The 26,639-nt window shown below is 42.0% G+C and overlaps 2 protein-coding genes across 2 annotated transcripts in view; one reads left to right on the top strand and one right to left on the bottom strand.

Moving 5' to 3' along the window:
* chd4b (chromodomain helicase DNA binding protein 4b) overlaps positions 1-11,739 on the bottom strand; it is a 58,355-nt gene extending 46,616 nt beyond the window's left edge. The window contains 9 exon segments of the mRNA XM_034145672.1: positions 1,190-1,313; positions 3,527-3,648; positions 4,347-4,545; positions 5,818-5,917; positions 6,008-6,123; positions 7,402-7,671; positions 10,344-10,459; positions 11,040-11,246; positions 11,505-11,739. Coding sequence (XP_034001563.1) covers positions 1,190-1,313; positions 3,527-3,648; positions 4,347-4,545; positions 5,818-5,917; positions 6,008-6,123; positions 7,402-7,671; positions 10,344-10,459; positions 11,040-11,103 — 1,111 coding nt within the window. The 5' untranslated portion in view covers positions 11,104-11,246; positions 11,505-11,739.
* An 8,175-nt stretch (positions 11,740-19,914) lies between these two features.
* wnt4b (wingless-type MMTV integration site family, member 4b) lies at positions 19,915-25,186 on the top strand. The gene is made up of 8 exons (XM_034145761.1): positions 19,915-20,003; positions 20,410-20,563; positions 20,932-21,016; positions 22,011-22,142; positions 23,015-23,157; positions 23,263-23,403; positions 23,850-24,012; positions 25,017-25,186. Exons 1-8 carry the CDS (start codon positions 19,915-19,917, stop codon positions 25,184-25,186), a joined length of 1,077 nt encoding a protein of 358 aa, XP_034001652.1.
* Positions 25,187-26,639: the final 1,453 nt, after the last annotated feature.

The following is a 26,639-nucleotide window of genomic DNA, read 5'->3' as shown; positions in this document are numbered from 1 at the left end:
CCTTTCTGCTCTCTCTGTGTTTAAATATTCAACCCAAACTCTTGGTCTTTCACTCTGCAGACAGTATGCTCTCTGTACGACTGACTGAACTTTCTTGCAAGAAATAAAATACGACAAAGACAGCTGAATGGTTTGATCCTCTATCAGTGTTTCCGCCAGACCAGGGCTGAGAGGGGGAATTCGGGCTCTTCTTAGTGAGCCGGATCATTTGGCTCGGCTCACCAAGAAGAGCCGGTTCTTTCAGCTCCCAAACGGCCCTTCATTTTACCACAGTTTACCACGGAGCCTCAGTTTCGCCGCTGCGAGGCTCCGGCGCTCGTAGTTCACGCACATGCTCCACTAGCACACCCCCGTCAAGGCTCGCCGGCAGTACACTTTCCGTCACAGGAACACGCTTTGCTGGCGGCGAAAAGAATCCCACGAGACTCCTTTGCCCCTCCAACAGAGGGATGTCCTTGTCCTTTTTCCTTTTCGTCATTTCAAGCAATAAAAACTCAATCTTCTCTCGAATTATACATTTTTCGGACGCCCTCGGCTCGAGGTCAGGGAGTTCCGAGCTGAATAAGGGCGTCAAATGACGGCAAGACGCCCCCCTGGCGGAAACGCTGTCCTCTATCCACATTTGATAAATAAATTCCCACCACAAAGACTTAATGCCTTTGCCTATGCATTTTATTTTGATGCCAATGTTGGATATTTTGCACGTTTTTTATACAAAGTTGCATCGAGCTTCCTTTTCCTCTTTGTGAATCCTGAACCAACCAGTTGTTATATTTGGGATTGTAAAGTAAGGCTTTGGAAGACTTGCATTTAACCACGGTAGCTGTTCATTCACACAACATACTTCTTGCTTTCGCATGAATTGAGCTCGCTGTGTTCAGCTTACTATCACATAGATGTTAACAAGTCAACTTCGCCATCTATAGGCTCCAAACTCTCTCTTTTTATTTTAGTCAAAGGATTATTCTGGAAACACAAATATGTTCCCTGCTTTCTTTTCATTTTCTACACATTGTGAAACCTTTAAATAACTAGAATCTAATTATTTTCCATAACGAGAATGTAACCTATTCATCTTGGCCATGTATGACCTCCTACAATGATCTACTCTATGTTCCCAAATGTTAATCCAGCATTGACTCAAAAATAGCATCAACTTTTTTTACTTAATTATATTTCTTTTGCCAACCTTTCTTCTTCTTCTTGGCACTCTTGGGTTTCTTCTTAGGACGGCTGCTGCGGTTGGCGCCGTCGGTCCCGGGGAAACTGCCTTCGTCAAAGTCACTTTCCACTTCTGGTTCATCTTCATCACTCTGACGGAGAAACAGAGCGGGAGAGAAGACGTTAGCCATTAACTGGTTACGTTATAGTCATTAACTGGTTACGTTATAGTCATTAACTGGTTACGTTATAGCCATTAACTGGTTACGTTATAGTCTGGTTACGTTATAGCCATTAACTGGTTACGTTATAGCCATTAACTGGTTACGTTATAGCCATTAACTGGTTACGTTATAGTCATTAACTGGTTACGTTATAGTCATTAACTGGTTACGTTATAGTCATTAACTGGTTACGTTATAGTCTGGTTACGTTATAGCCATTAACTGGTTACGTTATAGCCATTAACTGGTTACGTTATAGCCATTAACTGGTTACGTTATAGCCATTAACTGGTTACGTTATAGCCATTAACTGGTTACGTTATAGCCATTAACTGGTTACGTTATAGCCATTAACTGGTTACGTGTTAGCCATTAACTGGTTACGTGTTAGCCATTAACTGGTTACGTGTTAGCCATTAACTGGTTACGTGTTAGCCATTAACTGGTTACGTGTTAGCCATTAACTGGTTACGTGTTAGCCATTAACTGGTTACGTTATAGCCATTAACTGGTTACGTTATAGCCATTAACTGGTTACGTTATAGCCATTAACTGGTTACGTTATAGCCATTAACTGGTTACGTTATAGCCATTAACTGGTTACGTGTTAGCCATTAACTGGTTACGTGTTAGCCATTAACTGGTTACGTGTTAGCCATTAACTGGTTACGTTATAGTCTGGTTACGTTATAGCCATTAACTGGTTACGTTATAGCCATTAACTGGTTACGTTATAGCCATTAACTGGTTACGTTATAGTCATTAACTGGTTACGTTATAGTCATTAACTGGTTACGTTATAGTCATTAACTGGTTACGTTATAGTCATTAACTGGTTACGTTATAGTCTGGTTACGTTATAGCCATTAACTGGTTACGTTATAGCCATTAACTGGTTACGTTATAGCCATTAACTGGTTACGTTATAGCCATTAACTGGTTACGTTATAGCCATTAACTGGTTACGTTATAGCCATTAACTGGTTACGTTATAGCCATTAACTGGTTACGTTATAGCCATTAACTGGTTACGTTATAGCCATTAACTGGTTACGTTATAGCCATTAACTGGTTACGTTATAGCCATTAACTGGTTACGTGTTAGCCATTAACTGGTTACGTGTTAGCCATTAACTGGTTACGTTATAGCCATTAACTGGTTACGTGTTAGCCATTAACTGGTTACGTGTTAGCCATTAACTGGTTACGTGTTAGCCATTAACTGGTTACGTGTTAGCCATTAACTGGTTACGTGTTAGCCATTAACTGGTTACGTGTTAGCCATTAACTGGTTACGTGTTAGCCATTAACTGGTTACGTGTTAGCCATTTACCAATATTCTGATTCGATGTAATCATTATTTAGATTAGATGACTTTATTGTCATTACATAATGCAAGCAGAGTGTAACGAAATTAGGAGGGTCTAACCAGAGTGCAAACAGTCAGTTATATACACATCTATCAGCAGTCTGTACAAAATCAATTATACAAATAAAGGTAAATAGATGTCAAATGTATAAATAAGAATACACTGAGCGTAAAGACAGTATATACAGCAGTAATGTGCAAGGATCACAAGGGACAAAGCAGATCACTGCTGTCTATGTTGTAATTTGTTGCACGTCTTCCATTACCTCTTCAGTTTCTGTCCCTGAAGTTTCTAAAATGTTCCCCCATTAATTGTGGGAGTATTTCCTTGTGCAAGGGTCTAAGGACGGAGGCTGTCTATGTTTTATAATCTGTAAAGCCCCTACAGACAAATGTGTAATCTGTGATATAATGCGCTATAAACAACATTGACTGGTTTAATGGTCGTCTAAATTGAAATCATGAAAATGTGTAATTTGTGATATTGGGCTATATCAATAAAATGTATTGATTTCATGATTTTCTAAGTTGAGAACGTAAATCTGCTTCGTAACACTGAAGAAAGGTAGCATAACAAGTATCTTACGGAGGAGCACTTCCTCTTGCTGTTGAGGCCTCCTAGTTTGAGTCTGCTATATGTTTTATACTCTCTAAAGCCCCTTGAGACAAATGTGTAATTTTTGCTATAAATAAAATTGACTGGTTTAATGTTCGTCTAAATTGAAATCTGAAGTATCAAACACAAAAAAGAGCAGGATAAAAAGTATCTTACAGATGAGCGCTTCCTCTTGCTGTTCAGGCCTCCTAGTTTGATCTTGAGCGGAGCCACCTTCTTAGGTTTGGGTTTCGGCGCAGGCTTCGCAGCGGGCCTTGACTTCTTGCGAGCGTTTGGACCTGAGAAAACACAAGAGAGGAAACTTCAATCACAAAATACTTCAGAACGGCATTATACAGTATGTCCTTTTTATTGATGTTTTATTTTTATCCGTATGATTTATTTGACCAAACCACCTTATTTTCATGTTTAGTTATCATTAGTGGGAACGAAGGGAACCGAGTCGTACTTGGAGAGTACTTCTTTTTATCGTTGGTTCACTGCCTGACATAAATCCACTCGCCTTCACGTGAACAGTGAAAAAGCTTGATTTTGTTCCCCAAGCGTATTCCGTGAAGACCCGCCCCTACTCTGATTGGTTAGGTTTAAGCAGGAGTGCCTCTGATTGGTTAGGGTTGGGCACGAGGAGTGAGATGTTGTGGGTTAGGGTTAGCCAATCAGAGTCAGAGTAGCGGTGGGTCTTAACGGAATACGCATGAGAGAGAGAAGTCATAACGAGTGGTACAGGTAGACAACATGTTTTTCGGGTGAAAAAATGAGCCAAACGCGAAAACGCAGCAGCATTTGGATGCACTTCAACAAAAACATAGGCAATGATAAAGCGGAGTGCAACATTTGTAACGCCAAAATATCATTTAAAGCAGGGTCAACAAATAATCTCCACCGCCACTTTTGAACGGCTCTCGGAAAGGAACGGAGCCATAAGATCCGGCTCCCTTCAAAGAGCCGTAATTCCCATCACTAGTCATCATGTCACCTTTGCCCTCTTTGGTCTTGGCCTTGCGGAGCGGGGGTGCAGGGGGTGCGGGGGGTGCAGCAGCAGCAGGAGGTGTTGGAGCAGGAGGTGAAGCAGCGGCTCCGGTCTCCGAGCATCCGTCAGTCCCCGGCACCACCATGTTCTCCACAGCTGCAGCCACGCTGGCAGCAGAGAGCGCCGCGTTGGCCGAAGCAGAACCCTGCGGGAGAGACAGAGAGAGACAGAGAGAGAGACAGAGAGAGAGACAGAAAGAGAGACAGAGTGAGAGACAGAGAGAGAGACAGAGTGAGAGACAGAGACAGAGTGAGAGACAGAGAGAGAGACAGAGAGAGAGACAGAGTGAGAGACAAAGTGAGAGACAGAGAGAGAGACAGAGTGAGAGACAGAGTGAGAGACAGAGACAGAGACAGAGTGAGAGACAGAGAGAGAGACAGAGTGAGAGACAGAGACAGAGTGAGAGACAGAGAGAGAGACAGAGTGAGAGACAAAGTGAGAGACAGAGACAGAGACAGAGACAGAGTGAGAGACTGATGCCATCGAGAGCAATTTGGGGATATCTTCCTTCTATGTGTTGACTGCAGGTACTGGTGGACGACCACACTTCCTCCTGAGACACAGTCGCCTATATTTTCCCCTAAAGGATTAGTGAATTACCCAAAACATAATTGAATAATACTCAGAATAGAGTATTTTTAACGGTTACGTTTCACTCCTCTTAAAGGTAGGGTCGGTAAGTTGGAGAAACCGGCTCGAGTGCGCTAGAATTTGAAAATACACAACCGGAGAAAATCTGCCACTTCCTTACAGAGCCCCTCCTCCAACACACACGAACGCGCACATGACCAATGAGGGCACGAGATAAGTTTGTGCCCCGATGGAAGGCTGACAGGCAGGTAGGCCATCCAGTTATTTTAGCCGGGCCGGCTCAGATGATTGGTCGTGCTTTTTACAGTACCACGGCTTCCACAGATGACATTTTTTAATGGATTTTTTGTCAAAGCACTTAAGATATTCATTGCTATCGGGATGTTAAGAGCATTCCATGGAATATAACAAAAAGTGTATCTCGAGCCGGTTTCTCAAACTTACCTACCCCACCTTTAATGTGGCTGATTGTGCCTATGAGCTGTGTGCATTGATGTTTTTGTCTTTTTAGTGTCAAATGTTGTGTAAGCTGCCTACTCTGGTCTGTACAAAGCCTTGGTCACCAGGGGTTGTTCTTAAATGTATAAATAAATGTGAATTGACTTGTCTTGAATAATCAATTAATCTTTAGAGTAATATTTCATGAAAATAAGACCATTTTCAGTCACTCAAATATGGATTTCTCACATCACCTTGGACTTTGAGAAACCGGGATGGACATTTCCCATTTTTTCTGACATTTAAAAACACCAGATTATTACTAAATTAATCAACAGATGAATCAATAAAGAATATGTTCATTCTTCATTCATTACGATTGCAATACCTTAAGCGGGTTGTTGGTGCTGAATTCTCTCCACTTAGCCATCATCAAAGTCATCATCTTGGACACGGCAATTTTGGGGTTCTTTGATGCAATTAAAGGTCTAAGGACATAAAGGTTACATCAAATAAAGTGATCTATTTATGACTATGACTATATAATGTAACTATGATTAAAAAAGGTGTGTGCTTACCTGACAAACTGGCTGAAGGCCTTGTAGTTGGTGAGGGAGCTGTAGTCCTCCTGAGTGAAGACGTGGTCGATGTCCTTCATACCCCAAGTCTCCAACAGCTGGATGGAGCTTTTCGGCTGAGGAGGAAAAGAGATGTGAGTTTGGGAAGTCAGCTCTGAAGGAATTAAAGGTCTCCTATTATACTGTTTCTCATCAATATATTATAGGTCTGAGATATATACAAAGCATGTCTCTGATTGGCTGAAACACCAAACAGATCATTGCAGCATCCCATAATCCCCTCTGTTTCCAAAGTGCTGATTCTCTGTCTGTTACTTTAGATGAAAATAAGGAGCCACTCCCCACGCCCCTCTGAGAGATATTTGGTTACAAAGAACACAATAGGCGCGTTCACACCAAGTACTTTGCCGTATTTAGTGCCGGCACTCAGAGCCCCGGCACTTATTACCCCAGGGCATTTAGTACAGATCGCGTTCACACCGGAGTACTTTTCCCTGAGGGAAGATTACGCAAATGAGCCGCTGACGTCACTTCTTCTTCTTCTTCTGCTTTGGGTTTACTGGCAGGCCGCAAACCACTTCACGGCGTATACTGCCACCCGGTGAGTCCCCGGCCGGAAGTCCCCGGAGTTGGGGACTGGCTTCAGTAGAAGCTGCTGGGACTCCCAGCAGCTTCTACTGAAGCCTTCCGAGTAAATCGCCAGAACGCCGACACCTCCTCATCTCCACCGCTCCCATGTTTTATTTTGTGTTGCCATAAGTTAGTCTCTCTGCGTTTGTGCACTGGGCTAATGCTAATGCTAATAATGCTAATGCCAGGATAATAAAATGGCGGCTCTACAAAACATTTCAGAGTTGTACGGGGCGTGGTTTGCAATTCGCCCAGCCAATCAGAACTGGGGCACTTTTTTCCCCCAGGAAAGTACCATCTCTCAGCAGGCACTAAAAATGGGGGTAAAAGTTCCCGAGATGAAGTGCTCTTTTTGGTGTGAACGCGACATAAGGGGTACTAACGGAACTAAACGCGAAAAGTACGGTGAAAAGTACTCCGGTGTGGACGCGGCTAATGGTGCTCTAGGAGGAGATTCAGGTGATAAGGTGGGGGGGGGGGGGGGGGTTACCTTGGTTGGTGATTGGCTAATGGTTACACAAGCCAAAACATCGTTATGACATCATAAAGTGGCCAAAATCTGATCAGCTCATTTTCAGAGAGGTTTTTATATAAATGGATCAGGACAAAAAGAGAGAGAATCTTTGTTCCTGAAACTTTCAGAGTCTCTTTACACAGAGGGGACACATGTTGATGTAGAAGAGACATGAAGAAGAGGGGACACATGTTGATGTAGAAAAGACATAATAGGTGACCTTTCACTGATCACAAGTCTGAGTATTTACCAGACAATCCTCCTCATCATCCTCGTCCTCCTCTGGTTCTGGATCTTTGCGTTTGCTCTTGGAGCTGGAGGAGCCTCCTTTCTCTGATGATGCTCCTCCTCCTCCTCCTCCTCCTTTCTTCTTCTCTTTGGCCGAGCTGGAGCGCCTTTTCTTCTTCTTTCCTGGAGCGTAATCACTCCCTTCACTCTCTGACCGAACACCTGCCTCTCCTGCATCTCTCTCTGCAGCTTCCACTCCCATCCGGGGCTCTGGGGAGCTGACGGGCAACTCCTGCAACACAGAGAGACGCTATGCAAATTAGACAAAGACCGTGGTGCTTATACACCTTTCTATATTTTAGAAATTTGAATTAAAGTCAAGTGCCATCCTTTTAACTTCTAGTGATAATTATGCCACTAGATTGGGATGTGGAAATCTGAATGGATTTTCAATTAGTCGACAAGCATTTTCTAAAAATATATACGATTTTTGTAATCATTGTTCATTTAAAACGTTTACTAAAATAGAAGCTTCTAATTTTTCTTTTAAAAAGTCTCATAACGATTAATTGATTATCAAATAATTCATTTAATTGACAAAATGCTGCAGACCTTCATCATATCCCTGTAAACTGAGTAATGTTGGGTTTGAACTGTTGTATAAATCAGCTTTTTAAATGTTTTCAATGTGGAATCTGACATATTATACAAGGCATCGTTAACCGTCGGCTGCCCCCTGCCCTCTCTGGAACACATCTCCACCTCCCGCTGCCTCAGCAGAGCAAATAAAATAATAAAGCACAGCTCTCACCCAGGTCACAGACTGTTCTCTCTCCTGCCTTCTGGGAGGAGATACCGGAGCTTCAGATCACGGACAAACAGACTAAAAAACTGTTTCTACCCCTGGGCCGTCAGGCTGCTCAACCACCACACTTAATGCAATAACCGTAACCATCTTCACACATTTACACATTTTAAATGCACTTTAAAAATTATATATTATTATATCAACATTTTTAACTATCTATTCCCCCCGTATGATTGTTTATGTTGTCTGTCCTACTGCCGTGTTTTTAATGTCCTACTGCCGTGTTTTATGTATGTTATTGTCCTACTGTCGTGTTTTTTATGTCATGTATTAGGGATGCTCCGATCAATCGATCACCGATCGAGATCTGCCGATACTCACTCTCTACCGATCGATCGGTGCTCTCTAAACATGCTGATCGCGAGAGCCGATCGCATGACGTAAAATACATGACACTTTTCTCTGTGCGCGGCAAAACAAGCTCGCCAAAATGGCTTCACCGGTCTGGCAGTATTTTAAGGTGTCCGAAAAAGACAATAAAATAGCGGTATGCAACGTGTGTGTGAAGCAGAAATCCTGCAGCTCCACCCGCTGTGACGGACCGGTGAGCGGAGCAACACACATTAAGAGTTAGACCTAACACACTTAGCTATTTTATCTATCTCTGGAACTAGCTAAACTAATTATAAATATATTTATTCTTCACTGTCGGGTCACTCATTACTGGATCAGTGAGCTGCATGAGATACTGACGGGCTGTCAGGAGAGAGGGGGGAGAAAGAGAGGGAGAGAGGAAAAGAGAGCGCTTCCGCTCATTTCTCCCGTGTTATTATCCAAAGTTAATGTAAACTTGAATAATGTACATCATTTGAATGTAATAATTAAGTTGATTGTTGTTTGTGGAGCCATTTAGGCCCCGCCCACTCAATCGGATCAGCCGATACTGATTCCGGCCCCAAAATTGGCGATCGGAGCATCCCTATTATGTATGTTATTGTCCTACTGCCGTGTTTTTAATGTCATGCATGTTATTGTCCTACTGCCGTGTTTTTAATGTCATGTATGTTATTGTCCTACTGCCGTGTTTTTAAATGTCATGTATGTTATTGTCCTACTGCCGTGTTTTTTATGTCATGTATGTTATTGTCCTACTGCCGTGTTTTTTATGTCATGTATGTTATTGTCCTACTGCCGTGTTTTTTATGTCATGTATGCTTTAACTTTAAATAGCTTCAGGTATTTAATCTATAATCCCATTTAATGGTTAATTGAGAAAATAATCAGTGGTAATGAACACAAAAAATGTATACATACATACATACAAGTATTTAGCTTTTTTTGCAAAAATAATCACTTTGTGCATGTCCAGGTAGATTTGGCTCCCTTGTGGTTGTTTTCAGTGTGGACCCCCAGATGTTACCCCCGAGAGGCCAGTTGACAGAATCGTTTACTACGTCAAATCTGACAAAATATCAAAAAATGGGGTTCCCATAACTGCATGCATAAATAAAGAAATCTGTGAAATGCAGATAAGGTGGGTAAGACAGGGAACATTAAGTTCTTCATCTTCATTTCTTCTGAACAATCAGAATCAGAAACAGGTTTATTACCAGGTAGGTTAATGAGGAATTTGACTTGATGTCGTGGTGCATACATAAAACAAGGATTAAAAACAATGGGTGGAAGTTTCCCCCGAGACAACGTGGGGCACACGCAGTATTTACATTGTTACTCTACCTATTGTTCTATAAAGTGAAGATTTGTGTATCTACTTTTGATACATGCTCTGATAGAGAGAGAGATAACGTGGGGCACAACTGCACAAAGTACCTCCTAGGTGCTGCTTGCATTTAATATAAAAACTCATAACCCTTCACGATCAGAATCAGGAGATCTGTATTGGTCCCACAAAAGGGGAAATCTACATTGTTACAGCAAAAGTAAAGAGCCAAAAATAGCTTATATTACACAATTTACAAAATACACATCCAGTACCAGCACAAATATGAAATGGCGTGACTGTCACCTACTTTATTCCAGATACTCTTAAGCCCTTGAAAACAATATAATAAATATTTGTGCACAATGTTGGAGTGTACAGTACCACCTAGTACAGCCATATTTAACATTTTCCATTAAATCGTTGTAACACTGACCTCTCTGACCGGCCTCTGCCTCTTGCTGCTCCTGCTGCTCTTCTTCCCCTTCTTCTTCTTCTTGGACTTTGGGATCTCCTCTACATCAGACACAGCATCCTCCTGCTCCTCCTCACCTGTGTGTGTGGGTGTGTGTGTGTGTCAGATCAGAATCAGAATCCCTTTATTAGTCCCACAGAGGGGAAATATACATTGTTACAGCAGAAAAGATCCAAAGACAGCTTAATGTTACCTCAGAAGCATGCATACAAAGTATTAAAGATACAAAAAGTATAATAATAATGTGTGTGTGTGGAGGAGGACACCTGTCATTATTGAGAAAGAGAAAAGCACGCGGACAGAAGCCCTGCTGCAGGCCACGGGGAACAAACACACACACACACTGACGACACGCGCACGGGCACGAGCTCTCAAATACCCGTGCACGCACCCACACACTCATAACGCCACAAACAGAACAGGTTGAAACTTGTATTTCCTGTGGTTTTAAAACTTTGACAGCTCACACTCGACCTCTAACACACACATTGGAGTTTTACAGAGGAGTTACAATAATAAAACTATTAACATTTGCTTTACAAGTTGGGCTAACTAGAGCTAATGGCGAGTGGCGGACTGGCTAGCTTAAGCTAACGTTAGCTTTGAGTCAGAGATGGACCTTCTTCTTCTTCTCTTTTGGATATAAAAGCAGCTCACCGTGGAGAAGTGAGGACTCCTCGGCGGCTCCGAAGTCTTCCCTCTCATCCTCGCTGCCCGACATGTTGTGCAGCGATTTAATTTCACGTCTTGCTGGTCGGATTAATCCCTCCTAAACCTTGCTCCTCGGTCGGCGAGGGAGGAGGGAAAATGACGTGGGACCGCCGAACCGGGGGTGTCCGGGCAGAAGGGAGGGGGCTGTGGGTGCTGTGAAATAAATAATGAATAAATAAAAAATGCATTGGTTGCTAATCCCATTCCTTTTCTCTCATATCTGATTACTCACAACGCGTGTGATTGACCACCTGCAAAATAAGTTGTCTATGCTTTGACATGTGCAGATATTAGGGTATCTCTCTCTGCACAGGAGTGAGTGAAGTTCAACTGGCATTATTCTCAAGTAAGCAAATTCGCCCTGTCGAGTTATAAAGGAAAGTTAAAGCATTGCAAAGCTCAGAAACTTACTGTAGGCTATAGTGTGTGTAGTCCCGGGTCGAGGTGTGCTCTCTCTCTGTCTCGGTGCAGGAATCAATAGGTTGTTTGTGTTGTCATTTACAGCTCACCCTTTAAGCCCCGGATGTAGAAATAATCAAATATTACAGATAAAAATAAAGAGCCGTCAATGACCCAGAACACGTTGCTCTTCTCTCCCCCAGCCTCACAGGCACAGCTTAGCTAACATCCTCACTAACACACAAAGGGGGCAGACATCCCATAATAATCCCCCCCCCCCCTCCCACACTCACAGGACTCTGCATAGTTACCTCGCAACGGACAGACCATAATACTCAGCCTACTGCCCCCACCCCCCACCCTCCTCTCCACCACGCGCACGTACGCACGTATGCCTACACTGCTGCACATGCATGCACGAGGCACATTGCATGCAAGCGCTCCTTCCCCTTTTCCTATGACTAGTCCCAGCCCCCTTAGCAACCCCGTTGTCATGGTGACACCCCCCCCTCCCTCCTTCCCTGCCCACCTCGACAGACCATAATACTCAAGCAGTACCAGCATGCATCCCATAATATGCAACTCCAAAAAATACATGAAAAAAAAAAAAAAACACACACACACACATCAGTCACATGGTCTCCAGGGGAGCTCAAGTCCACCGGTGACAGACCATAATACTCACTGAGCATCCACCTGGGAGTGCCAAGAAGTCAAAGAGCTTCACTTTGGTTGCTCCAAAACACAGGAAGCCTGCAGGGAGCAGAACTGGATGAAATACTTTGATGATGCCTTCAATGCTTCTCGAGGCCTTCTGTAACTGATGTTATTACAAACTGAACCACATCATGAGGATTTCACTTTATCGACAAGTCCTTTGAATGCACCGCAGGCCAACAGGTGTGAGAGTTCAGCAGAGAAATGACTGGCAGGTGTACATCAAGTATCTGGATGTACTGTGCAGGTCAATGGGGAGGACATTCATTCATAAAACACACAAAATGCTGCATTCAAGTTCAGTTTGATGTAAAGAAGATTTGAGGAGTTGCTGCACATTGGAGGCACTTTGAAAAAGCAAATGTGAATGTATGAGTTTTAATCAGAATGAGAAATCCTTTATTTGTCCAACTTCCAGCATAACAACAACAAAGAGATGAGACTAACACATTCAATAAAGAGGCTAAAACACGCCTTAATCAAATATGGTTTACATAATACCAGTATATTGAGGTGCTGTGGTGGGATGCACATCAAAGGTGAGTTAATCCATTCATAAAACACACAAAATGCTGCATTCAAATTCAGTTTGTAAGAAGATTTGAGGTGGTGCACATTTGAGACACACTACATTAAATATGACTGTGCAATAAATGGGCTTTTATTTTCATAATCCCAGTATCTTAATCTGCAAATGGTGAGTAAATTCATTCATAAAACCACAAAAACATGTTGCCTTCAAGTTCAGTTAGTTTGAATAAGATTTGAGATGCTGCACATTGGAGACATATTAAATAAAGAGGCAAACACACTCGTAAAATAAAATAAAATATGTGTGTGGGTCCAGAAGACAGATGGCAGACAGGTTTACAATTTACCAGCACCCTGATCTGCTGTGGGGGTCGAATGCAGGTCGAAGGTGAGTAAATTCATCCATAAAACACACAAAATGTTGCCTTCAAGTTCAGTATGCATGAATAGGACTCGTGAGATGTTACATTCATTCTTGCACTATTTCTATTCTATTTGATTTGTATTTACTTGCACTATTTTATCTGTTTTATTGTGTTGCACTGTTGGAGGAGCCTGTGACCTAATATTTTCGTTCACATTTCTACACTGTAGCTATGTACAAATGACAAGAAAAGCCTTGAATCTTGAATCAAGGCACACCACATCAACTACAGATGGAAATGATACTGTAATACAATAAATCAACAAATAAATCATCCGTTACAGGCCTGCTGGAGCTGCACATTACTCTGCTAAAATCTGGTGCTGCAGCACATTGTATCATGCACTCAATTTGTATTCAATTGTTCTCTTTGTCAAAGTACCTAATAAGGGGATTATTCCTTATACACTGCAAGAGTATACAGCACTGGTACAAGGACAGAGGTTGTCATATGTAAATATTCTAAATCCTCCAGAGGCAAATGTGTGATTAGTGATAAAATTGTCACGTCTTGACTTTGTAAAATCTTTTAAAACTTTAAAAAAGAAATAAAAGTGGTCGTTGTTTGGTTATGTTTGGCCCAACAGGGTGTGTTTTGTTAAATGCTATCAAAGTAATAGAGAGGAATGTGCAACAAGTCAAAATAGGAGCGCAGGGGGAGCACTTCAAGGTAACAAATTAGTTAAATCTCTAAATACGGACTTAATGATACACAATGTCACACTCATTTGACTCTGAATTGCACGTCTTAATCGTGTGTAGTAATAACAGCTAGACTGCACCACGTCTGTCTCTCTGACCGAGAAGACGGTGATCTGACTGTGAATGTACGAAAGTTATACATAGACCAACAGGTGTGCAGGAGTTACAGCGCCTGTGCTTCATAGCAGTTTCTTGATCTGAGGTCATGTGTGTGTTTAATGTGCTAAAATAATTCCTAAAAACACAGAAACTGATGGTTCTGTTTGGACAGGAAATAAGACTGCATATCTCAGACTCATCCAAGCAATAAACATAACGCTTAAAAGTTGGGTTTTTTCACCAGAATCGCCTCTCAATATTCTTGGCATTTTGGCCCATTATCAACTGGCAAAAATATATATAAACATACTGTCCAAAATCAAATACATTCACTAAAACACGCCTGCTGCAGCTGCACATTTCTCCATTTGGTTTTTGTGCTGCTTGACTTCTGAAATATTAATAATGAAAATAACGTTTTTAGCTTGCAAGGTTTGCTTTGATCCTAACAGAATTTTACAGTGAAAACACTTGAATGTTCAACAAGTCCTATTTCAATTGTTTGAACTCGAACAAAAGCTTATACAGAGTACTTGAAGGCCACACAAGAGTCTAATCACGCTGCATACAGACTTACTGACACACTGTGAGGGGCATTCAGACATTAAGATCTCTAATTGCAACCCCTTCATCACAGAATCTGTATTTGGCATGAACAATAAACGTGAAAGTAAAGCTAATATGTTCCTTTGATTCCTACCAGACAAAGTCCTACAAAAACAAATCAGTAAATCAGGTATTAAACCTATATCTTTCCTTTCCCTTAAGCAGTTTCAAGTAGTTAAAAGCTCTCACTGTCTATCATTGACACATATTATACTTTAAAACCTTATGATTGATACTCAAAGGGTCTCTTGTGCATCATTTAAAAAACTCTTAAATTCAGTTGGGTAACTCTGCTAGACATACACATGAGAAAATCTCTGTTTGCTGTATCTGTCTGCTTCAAAACAACTGAGTGCTCTTAACCCCCTGATATTGTGGGATACTTTTAATATGGCAGATTTATCTATCTATTATTCTGTATCTATTGAAACTGTATAGGCCGCAATGGAGTGCTTTTAACTGGGATGAACTCAATAGATTGGTTATTTTAAAAACTACAAATTTAAACAGGAACAGAAACAGATTGATTGACAAAGTTGTGAACAATTGGAATGATGGGGAAAAGCCCGATTTTCAAATAACCAAAAACTATACCTCTGAGGTCTGGAAGAAGATGCATATGACCTTTCAATTCAGATAATGTATTTTACAGTAGCAACATTATTATTCATATCTTCACAGTTAAAGAGGGACTTCTAGTTCTGCACTTTGCTCCCTGGAGGCCAGAAATTCGAGCATGAAAACTCAACATTTTATACATAAACTGCATTCATCTGGGTCTTTACTCATTCATATAGCAAAGATTTCTAGATTGTATTTCCTGCACAGCGGCTTCAGTAGATATGCTAAGAGAGGAGGGGCAGGAAACCGTCCAAATATGAGCCCAGAGGCCTTCCACTGCTTCTTTTACAACTATGGCCGCTCTGCAATATTCCCACTGTACGGTGCATACAGATCGCATAGCAACAAAGGCTATGTCTGGCCGTTGTCTGTTACTATCGCTTGAATGCCCCTCACATGTATGCGCGTGCACGTACACTCCCATGCATCGCCGTCACCAACACCTCCTCCTACTCCCTCTATCCCATATGCACTGCCATTTCTCCACCTCACACACCCTCCTCCAGCCCCCCAACACCACCACCATCATTCCATAATATTCATGGGTCGTCCATTCCCTCTGCCCCCTCCCCCCATGTGCACACAGCTCACCGCGCACTCTGCCACCCCCACTTCCCTGCCTGACAACACCACCGCCCGCCATCCCATAATATACATGTACACGCACCACACACACACACCCATACACAGCAGTGCGTGCAGCTCTTTGTTGGCAGAGATGCCTGAGCAATGTGAGCGTTCTCATGCACATGCAGTCATGTTTTTCTGCCTGCTGCCGATTATTTCATCCGCACTGCTGAGGCAGGTCGCCCTCAACTGCAGAGAAGTAACGAAGCGAAGGAAGGTGACAGTAAAAGGTGGCGGGTCACATTGCTGTCTCATAATGACCTCGGGCGGAAATAGGTTAATGAGTCACTCTGAGGCTCTGAGGCCCATCATCCATCCCAGCGTGCAGAGGTCAGTGTGGAGTCACCCCACCTCACTGTAGACTCTCCCAAAGTCTGCTGCTGCCTCCCCTGTATATCAATCAATCAATGTTTATTTATATAGCCCAATATCACACATGTCTCAGTGGACTTTACAGTTTGCATCAATATCAATATGATGTCCTTGGACCCTCACATCGTACAAGGAAAAACTTCCAAAGACACCACACAGTTTAATGGGGAAAAATGTAAGAAACCTTGAGGAGAGCAACAGAGGAGGGATCCCTCTCCCAGGACGGATAGACGTGCAATAGATGCTGTGTGTAAATTGAAAAGATAATACATTTACAACATAGGTATAGTCCAAATGCATGTGTCTATAATAAGAAGATGAATCCAGGTGGATGTCAACAATCCTGTGGGAGCCATCAGAGAGATAGAGAGTCTGCTGCTGCCTCCCCCTGTTTAGAGAGAGTCTGCTGCTGCCTGCCCCTGTACAGAGTGAACACAAGTCATCTCCATGTGTATGTCACGCTGACGCTTTAACAAGCATCTCTTTAGGCTCTGCAACCTGGCTACAGTCAATCAGTACAGGACCGTTTCAGCATGATACAATGTCCACAAAATGGGGGAAAGATAAAGATAAAAAAAAAAAAGAGGGCAAGTTATTTACGAGAGAGGGGTGAAGGGATGAGCATAACAGAGGCGCCGGACATGACAGTGGCCAGCCCATCACCATGGCGTTGCTGGGGGAGATGGCGGAAGACGTCACTTGGAGAAACAGGGGACACAAAGGAGGGAATACGACATGAGGAGGACAAAAAAAAGGAGGGAAGGGGGCCTACAAGAAACCTGTCTTTGCAGATATAGACACAGGAAAGTGTGTGTGTGTGTGTGTGTGTGTGTGTGTGTGTGTGTGTGTGTGTGTGTGTGTGTGTGTGTGTGTGTGTGTGTGTGTGTGTGTGTGTGTGTGTGTGTGTGTGTGTGTGTGTGTGTGTGTGTGTGTGTGTGTGGTGTGTGAGTGGTGTGTGTGATGGGATGGGGTGATCAGTTACTCAGGAGCTGGGTGTCAGAGGGTTCAGGTAAAATGGGCCACCAAATCCTGGACGGAGACCACAGCAAAGTTTGCAAATGTTTTCGTTCCAGTGCCGCACTGTCTCAACTGATTCAACAAAGGAGGCCTTAAAGGCAGTAAATTACGTTTCATCAGGTGCAACAAGACGGTAGCACAACTTCTGCCCTCTGGGAATACAGAGAAATGTCTTTGAACTTGCAATACATCAAACAATTGATAATTAATTCGCAATATAGCTTCTGTTTTTTTTATAAAATAAAGTGCCCCCATCCAAATCAGCCAACACTGATTAGGCCTTTACAACTAAATATCCATAAAATAAAATCATAGATATTATAGCACAAAACAAACACAGTATGCGCAACAAAAAAATGGTTAAAAGTGAGTAAGGACCAAAATAATAAATAGGCTAGCCGTCCTGCTAGCTTAAATTTAGTGGTAGGACAGGAACAGCTAGCACTTATGCTAAAGCTTTTTCCCATTTTGTCTCCTTTATCATTATGATTTAAATGTTGTTTATCTTAACTATTCTTAGCTATCTGGGTTATGATATACCCTACTTAGACGCAGAAGCTGAACATTACAAATAACGGAGAAAAAAAGCCATATAAACTAGCTAGCTCGCTAAAAGCTAACTAGCATAATTTAGCAGAGTAGCAAAACTAGCATTTAAGTAGCGTAAGGCTAAGTGTAGTGGATTCAATATATTAATTTGATAGATAGGCCTATAGCCAATAGTTTAAGTTTGATCACTCCTCACAAATATCTGGTTGTGTCATAAAAGACCTTCAGTACTATTTTACAACTCTTACAGTTAAAAGAAACACACATTTTAACAAAATTGAAAGTCGCGCAGTAGCAAAGCGGGACAGTGTTAGGCAACAGATTTAAAATGATAACAATGTGATGTGTCCTTTCTCGATAGATATGGATACTATTCTTATATTCTTATTCTTTTTATGTTACATCACTGGCTAAATATATAGAAACAAAATGAGGGGAAACTACGAAAAAAACTGCAAAACAAGTGCACTTATATAGTCTAAATGTAATGCCATGTGATTCTTAGTGCATTATAAATAACACATTGTTTAGAGCGCTTCAGGTTCCCTTCTTAACTACTAAACAAATCCATGAACATAATGTAATTTTTTTTCTGACTTTATGTGTCACAAACCTGCTTTGTTATTCTTTACTGCTTTTCCCTAACCCCGGTGTAACACCCATCCACTTTCTCTCTATGCCCTCTTTTCCCTCCTATCTGGTGATTTATTTGCCTCAGTTCCAATATTTGTCAGCAGTGTGTTTTCTTCCCCTTGTCTAAATGTCACCCCTTCTTCTAAGACAATATAGGGAGTGGGAGAGAGGGAGAACGAGAGGGCAAATGCGGGGGAGATAGAGGAAGGGGAGGTGGGGGGGGACTCGTAAAATGAGCAACAAAGTTTGGGAAAATTAAACATTAGGTAAGACACTTTTTCCCATGCATGTACACATACGTGGAAACAGAAATGCTGTGTCATAGTTCCTGGTGTGAGGATTCCTTACAGGGACTTCTAGTGGATCAATATTCCTGCAAAGTTTTTTCTAAAGGGGAAACAAAAGGCTTTAGTTTGTCTTCTCATAAAATGTTTCTCAGCAGCAAATGCACCCCATGCAGGGATTGAAAACACATGGGACAAAGACACACATATCTTTGTGATAATCATTCAAAGTGCATTATCTAAAGTGCAGAGTCAGATTTGTATGTCTCATGCCAACCTCAACACAATAGAAATACACTCTTAATACTTACGCAGTGCAACTATTATCCCACCCAAAGCGTCCCCCTCCCCTCCCTCAGCATGACGCCTGTCCTCTCTCTCCCACCCTCATTCTCTACCTCCTTTATAACCCATCACTCCCATCTCCCTGACTCACTTATTCCTGCTGTTTCAACCTGTGGAGTGGACACATTTGTTTTCTGGAGACAAAACTCAATACTTGCTGACACAATGTTTTTGTAAAAATTGACTTTTACTAGCACTCTCAGATTTTTTTTTGTTTCTGCTGAAGTTTCTACTGATATGTTCAATTAAATTGGACATGTGGACTTATTTTTGCGTCTAAAGGATGCTTGCAGTTTGTCAAACATTCCTGTGAGCATGCTTTTGCTGTCAGCGACAGTGCAAGGGAAGAAACTTTTACTGATTGAAATTGGGATTAAGTTTCAATTTGATCAACTTGTTAAGAACAAAAGTAGGATAACTGGATACCACAGGACTATGAACTGGTAAGAATCAGCTACTTTTGCAAAACTAAATAAATAAAATGTGTATTCTGTTGTAAAGCTGCAGAATCATGATCACAACGTTTAGAAATTAAATATTAATAATGCAATTTTTGATGATTGAAAAGGAAAAATAGGATGATGAACTTTTGAATTTAGTCTCTAACCTGTGAATTTGTAATTTCAACAGATATGCGGGGATCATCCCCAAACTCTGCGGCAGAAACATAAAGCAACACACAGACAGACAAACAGACAGACAGACGGACAGACAGACAGACAGACAGAGAAACAGACAGACAGACAGACAGACAGACAGACAGACACAGAAACAGACAGAGAGACAGACAGACAGACAGACAGACAGACAGACAGACAGACAGACAGACACAGAAACAGACAGAGAGACAGACAGTCAGACAGAGAGACAGACAGTCAGACAGACGGACAGTCTGATGCCAACTGTCTTCACTGTCAATCTCACGGCACCACTCCTCCTCCTGTTGCTATGGGCAACCCACCCCACCATGGCAACCAACTGGCTGTAAGTCTAGCGTGCGAGCGAGGAAGAGAAAGAGGGAGTTTGTTTGTCATGCTATAACTTTTAAAAGATGGTGACATGTCTCTAAATCTCTTTCAGTCGCTCCCCTCTCGTTCTTTGTCTCTCTCCTGGTGACCTTTTCTCTTTTCTCCCTCTCTGTGTCTTCCCCTTGTTTCCATCCTCTCTAAAACTCTGCCCGGTCGTTACCTCTTCATCCTTTCTGTACCCTCCTTTCACTTCTTCGTGCACCCTTCCTCTTCCACCCCCCCTGCCTCATTATGCATCCTTTTTGCCCCCCTCATGCCCAATAATTTCTTTTTCCACACCTCACCACTCCCCCTTTTTCTTGCCTCATTATGAATCATTTTTGCCCCCCTCATGCCCAATAACCCCCCTCTCTGTGCCTCAGCTCCCTGGCCAGGCTGCCCCGCTCCAGGCCCGTGTCCGGCGCGGCTCCATGTGCCCGGCTGAGGGGGCTGACCCCGGGGCAGGTGGGGGTGTGCCGGGCGCGAGGGGAGGTCATGGAGTCCGTACGCAAGGCCGCCGAGATGGTCATCGAAGAGGTAAGGTTTCAGGGTCGATCAACATATCCTCAGTCTAGAATGATGCACTGATATTGATTCAAAAAGCAGGATTGTATATCACAATTTTTGCAAAATCACAACCAGTAAATCGATATGTATGTATCCAATGGTTACATGCTGTTTTACAAAGTACAAATGTATTTTCTTGTTTGTTGTCTTAAAAATGTGTCTTTCTCGATGTTGAAAACAGAGTTGCTGTGAGGCAAGAACAAATGCAGACTTGATCTTAAAATAAAGTATTATTATACAAACAAATGATCCCGATGTCTTCCACACAGTGAGGTTTACAGTTCATTAGTTATTAGTCTTAATCTCACTGCTTTGTGTGTCACGGTTTAACTCTAAAGTGCCAGCACCAGTTCAGGAATCGCCGCTGGAACTGTTCCACCACCTCACGAGGGATCAACGTTTTTGGCAGAGTCATGAACCAAGGTATCTAAAAATGTAATCGAATCACCAGCTAATGAATGCATGCAACTCTCACTGCATCACATACCTACATTTTTAACAAAGTCTTCAGTTAGAGCTGGCACTTTATTTTTATGGTAGTTAATTTGAATGTTTTATGTATTTCTATTGTATCTTATTTTATTTGTATTTCTATTTGTATTCCACACACTATCTTGTCTTCTCATTTTGCTGTAACTCCATCATATACAATGTTGTTGTCTGTAAAAAGCCCACTGAGACAAACGTATTTTGTGATATTGGGCTATACAAATAAAGTTTGATTTAGTTTAGTTTATTTGTTTATAGTGTCATGGACAGTCCCCATTGATCAACTGTCACAAAAACAGTAAATGGGGCAGCTTTAGCCAACATTGCTAATTTCCAGCTGTTGCCAGATGATAATGGACACTCTTAAAGGTCACCTATTGTGCAAAATCCACTTGTTCATGTCTTCTCTTCATCAACATGTGTCCCCCCTGTGTAAAGAGATTCTGAAAGTTTCAGGAAAAAAGATTCTCTCTCTTTTTGTCCTGATCCATTTATATACAAACCTGTCTGAAAATGAGCTGATCAGATTTTGGCCACTTTATGATGTCATCACGATGTGTTGGCTTGTGTAACCATTAGCCAATCACCAACCAAGGTAACCCCCCCCCCCCCCCCCCCTGAATCTCCTCCTAGAGCACCATTGTGTTATTTGTAACCAAATCTCTCTCAGAGGGGTGTGGGGAGGGGCTCCTTATTTTTATCTAAAGTAACAGACAGAGAATCAGCACTTTTGAAACAGGGCTGAAACAGAGGGGATTATGGGATGCTGCAATGATCTGTTTGGTGTTTGGAGCCAAACACTTCAGAGACATGTTCTGTATATATCTGAGACCTATAATATATTGATGAAAAACAGTATAATAGGGGAGCTTACAATACATCAAAAGCATTTGATTTGATTTGATCACATGCTTTCTTCTGGTTGCAGGGACTCGTGAGGCGGCCTTTGTCCACGCCCTGTCCTCTGCAGCCGTGGCGGTTGCGGTGACGAGAGCCTGTACCCGGGGGGAGCTGGACCGCTGCGGCTGCGACAGGAAGGTCAGGGGGGTCAGCCCCGAAGGTGAGCTGGACCCCTTCGCATGATAATGTAACATAATGTGGGAGGCTGTGGCGCAGTGGACTAGTGCGTTGGTGTTCGGATCAGGGGAGCACAGGTTCAAACCCCGTTGCAGTCAGCATGTCATTGTGTCCCTGGGCAAGACACTTCACCCCAAATTGCTCCTGTGGGGATTGCTCACAGTATTGAGTATGTAAGTCGCTTTGGATAAAAGCGTCTAACAAGTAACATGTAATGTAACTCCGTACTGTCTGACACACGTAGCAAAAAAAAATGCTGCTGATTTCGATGGGTTAAACTTTGGAAAGTGTAGCGCTAATGTCCACATGCCAGACAGAGAGAGCAGATATTTTCCTATCAGCTGCTTCTGTGTGATCCAGTGTTTCTTTTTTAGCTTTAAATTCAAATGTGCGGTTGTTTCATGAAGGAATACAATGATATTGATACTGATTTTGGAGCGATACGGACTCAAATAGCTTGATCAGCTAATACAATCTATGTTTATATATGTTAAATGCACATTATACTGTAACTACTTTTAAAACCAGTTTAAGTTTTGACCTTTTTTTAAATTTTATTTATGTTAATTTAGAATTTTTTTATAGTAATTAGCGGGTTTATGAGTTATATTTTCTTAATTTGTTACATTTATTGTGAAGTTAGGAAAGCACTTTTTAAGTCAAGTCTAATGTTGCCTTGGGAAAAGATCCAATTCACTTTTAACCAGGCATATGGCTTATTATTTAAACATTGGCATGGGATCAGTACTCAATTTGGGCCAATAACAAAAGCCCAGGTATAAGGTTGAAAAAAGTTGGATGTGTTAATCCCTAGCTTTAAGGGTGCACATATCCAAATACTCTGTCCCACCTCAGGCTTCCAGTGGTCGGGCTGCAGTGACAACCTTTCCTACGGTGTGGCTTTCTCCCAAACATTTGTGGATGAACCAGAACGAGCCAAAGGGGTGTCAGCGGGGCGACCACTCATGAACCTCCACAACAACGAGGCAGGCAGAAAGGTTGGTGCTCACACCTCTTTGACTACATCTCAGTTACTTTCCAAGACGATTTCATTTGTGAGACTTGATCTTCTCTGCTTTTATTCCCCATCCTCTCGTCCTCAGGCCATCCTTCACAACATGCAGGTGGAGTGTAAGTGTCATGGCGTCTCCGGCTCCTGTGAGTTGAGGACCTGCTGGAAGGTGATGCCTCCTTTCAGGCGCGTCGGTGTGGTGCTCAAGGAACGCTTTGATGGAGCCACAGAGGTATCAGACTACATGTTTTAAGCTGGTAACCACTTGTATAAGTCACATGAGTTGAAGCAGATGAGCTTTATCAGTATCAAAGTTCCCAGTCTGTAACTCTCCACAAGAATAGAACAAAATAAAATACTTTTTGCGTGCGAAAAGTAGACACTTGGCTTATTAAAGAGGATACATTAAAACCATAAACAATAGAACACAATACCCCATAGGAGCCAAAAGAGCCCAATGTAAATAGATATAAAATGCTGTCTGCTGAGGTAGCAATCTAGGTTTTTTTATGGATGAAGATATCTTATGGCAACAGTCCCAAAAAATGTCTAATGCAAGCTTTCTTTGCACAGGGGACGCTATACCTTTTCCCTAAAGGCAGTAAATGGAAGTGGTATTTGAAGCCATGGCTGTAGTTGTCTAACATCTTGCCATCATCATCCTCCTCTTCTCTTTAGGTCCGCCTGACTCGTATAGGATCCAGAACGGCCCTGCTCCCCCGCGACCCGCAGGTCAAACCCCCCGCTGCCAGAGACCTCCTGTACCTCGCACCCTCTCCTGATTTCTGCCACCTCGACCCCGACAACGGTATCCCCGGCACTGCTGGCAGGAGGTGTAATGGTAAGATCAATGTGAAGGGGAAACAACCAGAGATGGCAAAAGTACACACATCCTTTACTCAAATAGAAGTACAGATACTCGTGTTTAAAAATACTCTGGTAAAAGTAGAAGTACTGACTAAACTTCTTTACTCAAGTAAATGTAAAGAAGTATAGGCTTTGAAATGTCCTTAAGTAAAAAGTACCCATAACTAGCAGCTGTTTTAAAGAGTACCTGACCTCCCTTTATATTAATAGAACAATAATGTCATTGTTAGCTAATGAATGTTTCCATGCTGAACAACGGCAACATGACAACGTTTTCATTGGTCCCTCTTCTTTAGAGAAGACCAGGAAATGATGGATACACGGATCGTGTTCAAATCAATAGGCACGCAATGACTCTAAATAATAATGATCACGCCACCAAACACACATTCAAACTAAAGGAACCAGCCTGTTTGGAAAATGTGAGAAGTAGAAAGTACCGGTATTTGGGTTCAAAATGTAGAAGTAGAAAGTACAGGTATTTGTGTTCAAAAGGTAAGAATTAGAAAGTACAGGTATTTGTGTTCAAAATGTAAGAAGTAGAAAGTACAGGTATTTGTGTTCAAAATGTAAGAAGTCAAAGTAAAAAGTTGTCAGAAAAATAAGTAGTGGAGTAAAGTACTGATACAGTACCAGAAATATTACCTTAGGGGGTTACCTTGGTTGGTGATTGGCTAATGGTTACACAAGCCAAAACATCGTTATGATATCATAAAGTGGCCAAAATCTGATCAGCTCATTTTCAGACAGGTTTTTATATAAATGGATCAGGACAAAAAGAGAGAGAATCTTTGTCTCCTGAAACTTTCAGAGTCTCTTTCCACAGAGGGGACACATGTTGATGTAGAAGAGACATGAAAAAGTGGATTTTGCATAATAGGTGACCTTTAATGATGATGTAAAGCACTTTGAATTGCCTCTGTGTCTGAAAATGTGCTAGATAAATAAACGTACCTTACCTTACCTATTGAAACACAGGAACCTCCCGCCTGGCCCCTGACGGCTGTGAGCTGGTGTGCTGCGGGCCGGGGTACAGGGCGGGCCGGGCGGAGGTGGTGCAGCGCTGCTCCTGCAAGTTCTCCTGGTGCTGCTCCGTCCGCTGCCAGCAGTGCAAGAACACCGTCACCATCCACACCTGCAGAGTCTAAAAGATCCCCGAAAAACACCAAGCAGAAAGACCCGAACAAACCACCTGACAGACCAATCTGAACACAAGACGGGATGGACAATAACACACCTAACACACACCTTTAGCACCAAATTATCCTAAAACTCTGGTCTTAATTGAACTCATTTTCGACTGAAGCTGTGCGGCTAAGTTTGAGGATTGTGTTGTAAAAGCTGCAAAGTTAGAGTACATGTATCAAAAGCATCAAAAGTAAATAACACAGGTGTGCAGAAACAGACACACTCAACTGTTATCCTCTCAACACACTGACAACGCTTTTAAAGCTGAACTTAACCATGACTAACAGGGAATCATTGCAGCACTGTTCTTATCGTGACATAGACTAGCAGGTCTTTATTTACTGTATTTATGTCTTCTCCTCTCTTCTGGTTTATTTATTTGTATATCAGAGTCTTTGCTTTAATTCAGCGGCATCTATAGCAAAAGAAAATAACGTCTACTTACATCAGAGTCTGTCTTGTGTTGCGCTCTCCTTCATGTTCCTGCACACGCAGTGCTTTTAGGGCTGTTCAAGAAAACCTAATAAATACAGTAGTTTTATCCCAAAAAACACAGTACGTTTCTTGAGTTTCTTATTCACCAGAAGTTTCTTAAGATGTTGTTACACTTGAAACATGCTTTTTGGGGTTTTCCCTTTCCTGTAGTGTGTTATAAAAGTTTTTGTGCATGTAAATGGTCTGCAAAGGCTAAAATCCCCGTGTTCCCTCCATGCTGCATGAGAGCAAAATTGCACAGTTGTAGTTTAGAGACGTTCATGGGCTGTTTTTCCAGCTCCATTTCTTTAGCCAATTAGTCAAATGGTAGTTGTTTTTTATTGCTGATTGGCTTATTCCCAAGAAACGTATAAGCTAATCTTTGGTAAACACAATATTTAGACCGGTGCTTTTGCGTGATTTCTGGTGGACAAACTACATTTTACAGATGTGTTCTTTAACTTAAAGGTCACCTATCATGCTATTTTTAGGCAATAGCATAGGTCTCAGATATATACAAATATATAAAAAACATGTCTATGAAGTGTTTTGCTCAAAATACCAAACAGATCACCGATTCTAGCCATGCCTCATATCCCTCTATTTCACTTCCTGTTTCAAAAGTGCTGATTTTGGGTATAAAGCAATTAAAAAAAAGGAGGGGGCTGAGCTCATGCGAGACCCGGCAGCTACTGTCTAAACTAAATACTGCCGTGATGAAACTCCATATCATGGATTATCAAGGATTCTTTCTGAAACAGTATGGAGCTCAAAGGCTTTCTCTCTGGCCGGTTATACCACAAGGTGAGTTCCTTTTTATTTCCTGCTTCTTCACACACATGCTCTCCAGTACAGGTTAGCTCTGAGTGTTAGCGATGCTAACGTAAACACCGACCATATTACGTCCAAAACAGTCGGGCATTGTTTCTGATAGCAACG

Source organism: Trematomus bernacchii, unplaced genomic scaffold, assembly GCF_902827165.1.
Source record: "Trematomus bernacchii unplaced genomic scaffold, fTreBer1.1, whole genome shotgun sequence".
Classification (NCBI taxonomy): Eukaryota; Metazoa; Chordata; class Actinopteri; order Perciformes; family Nototheniidae; genus Trematomus; species Trematomus bernacchii.
This window is presented reverse-complemented; position numbering and strand designations above follow the sequence as displayed.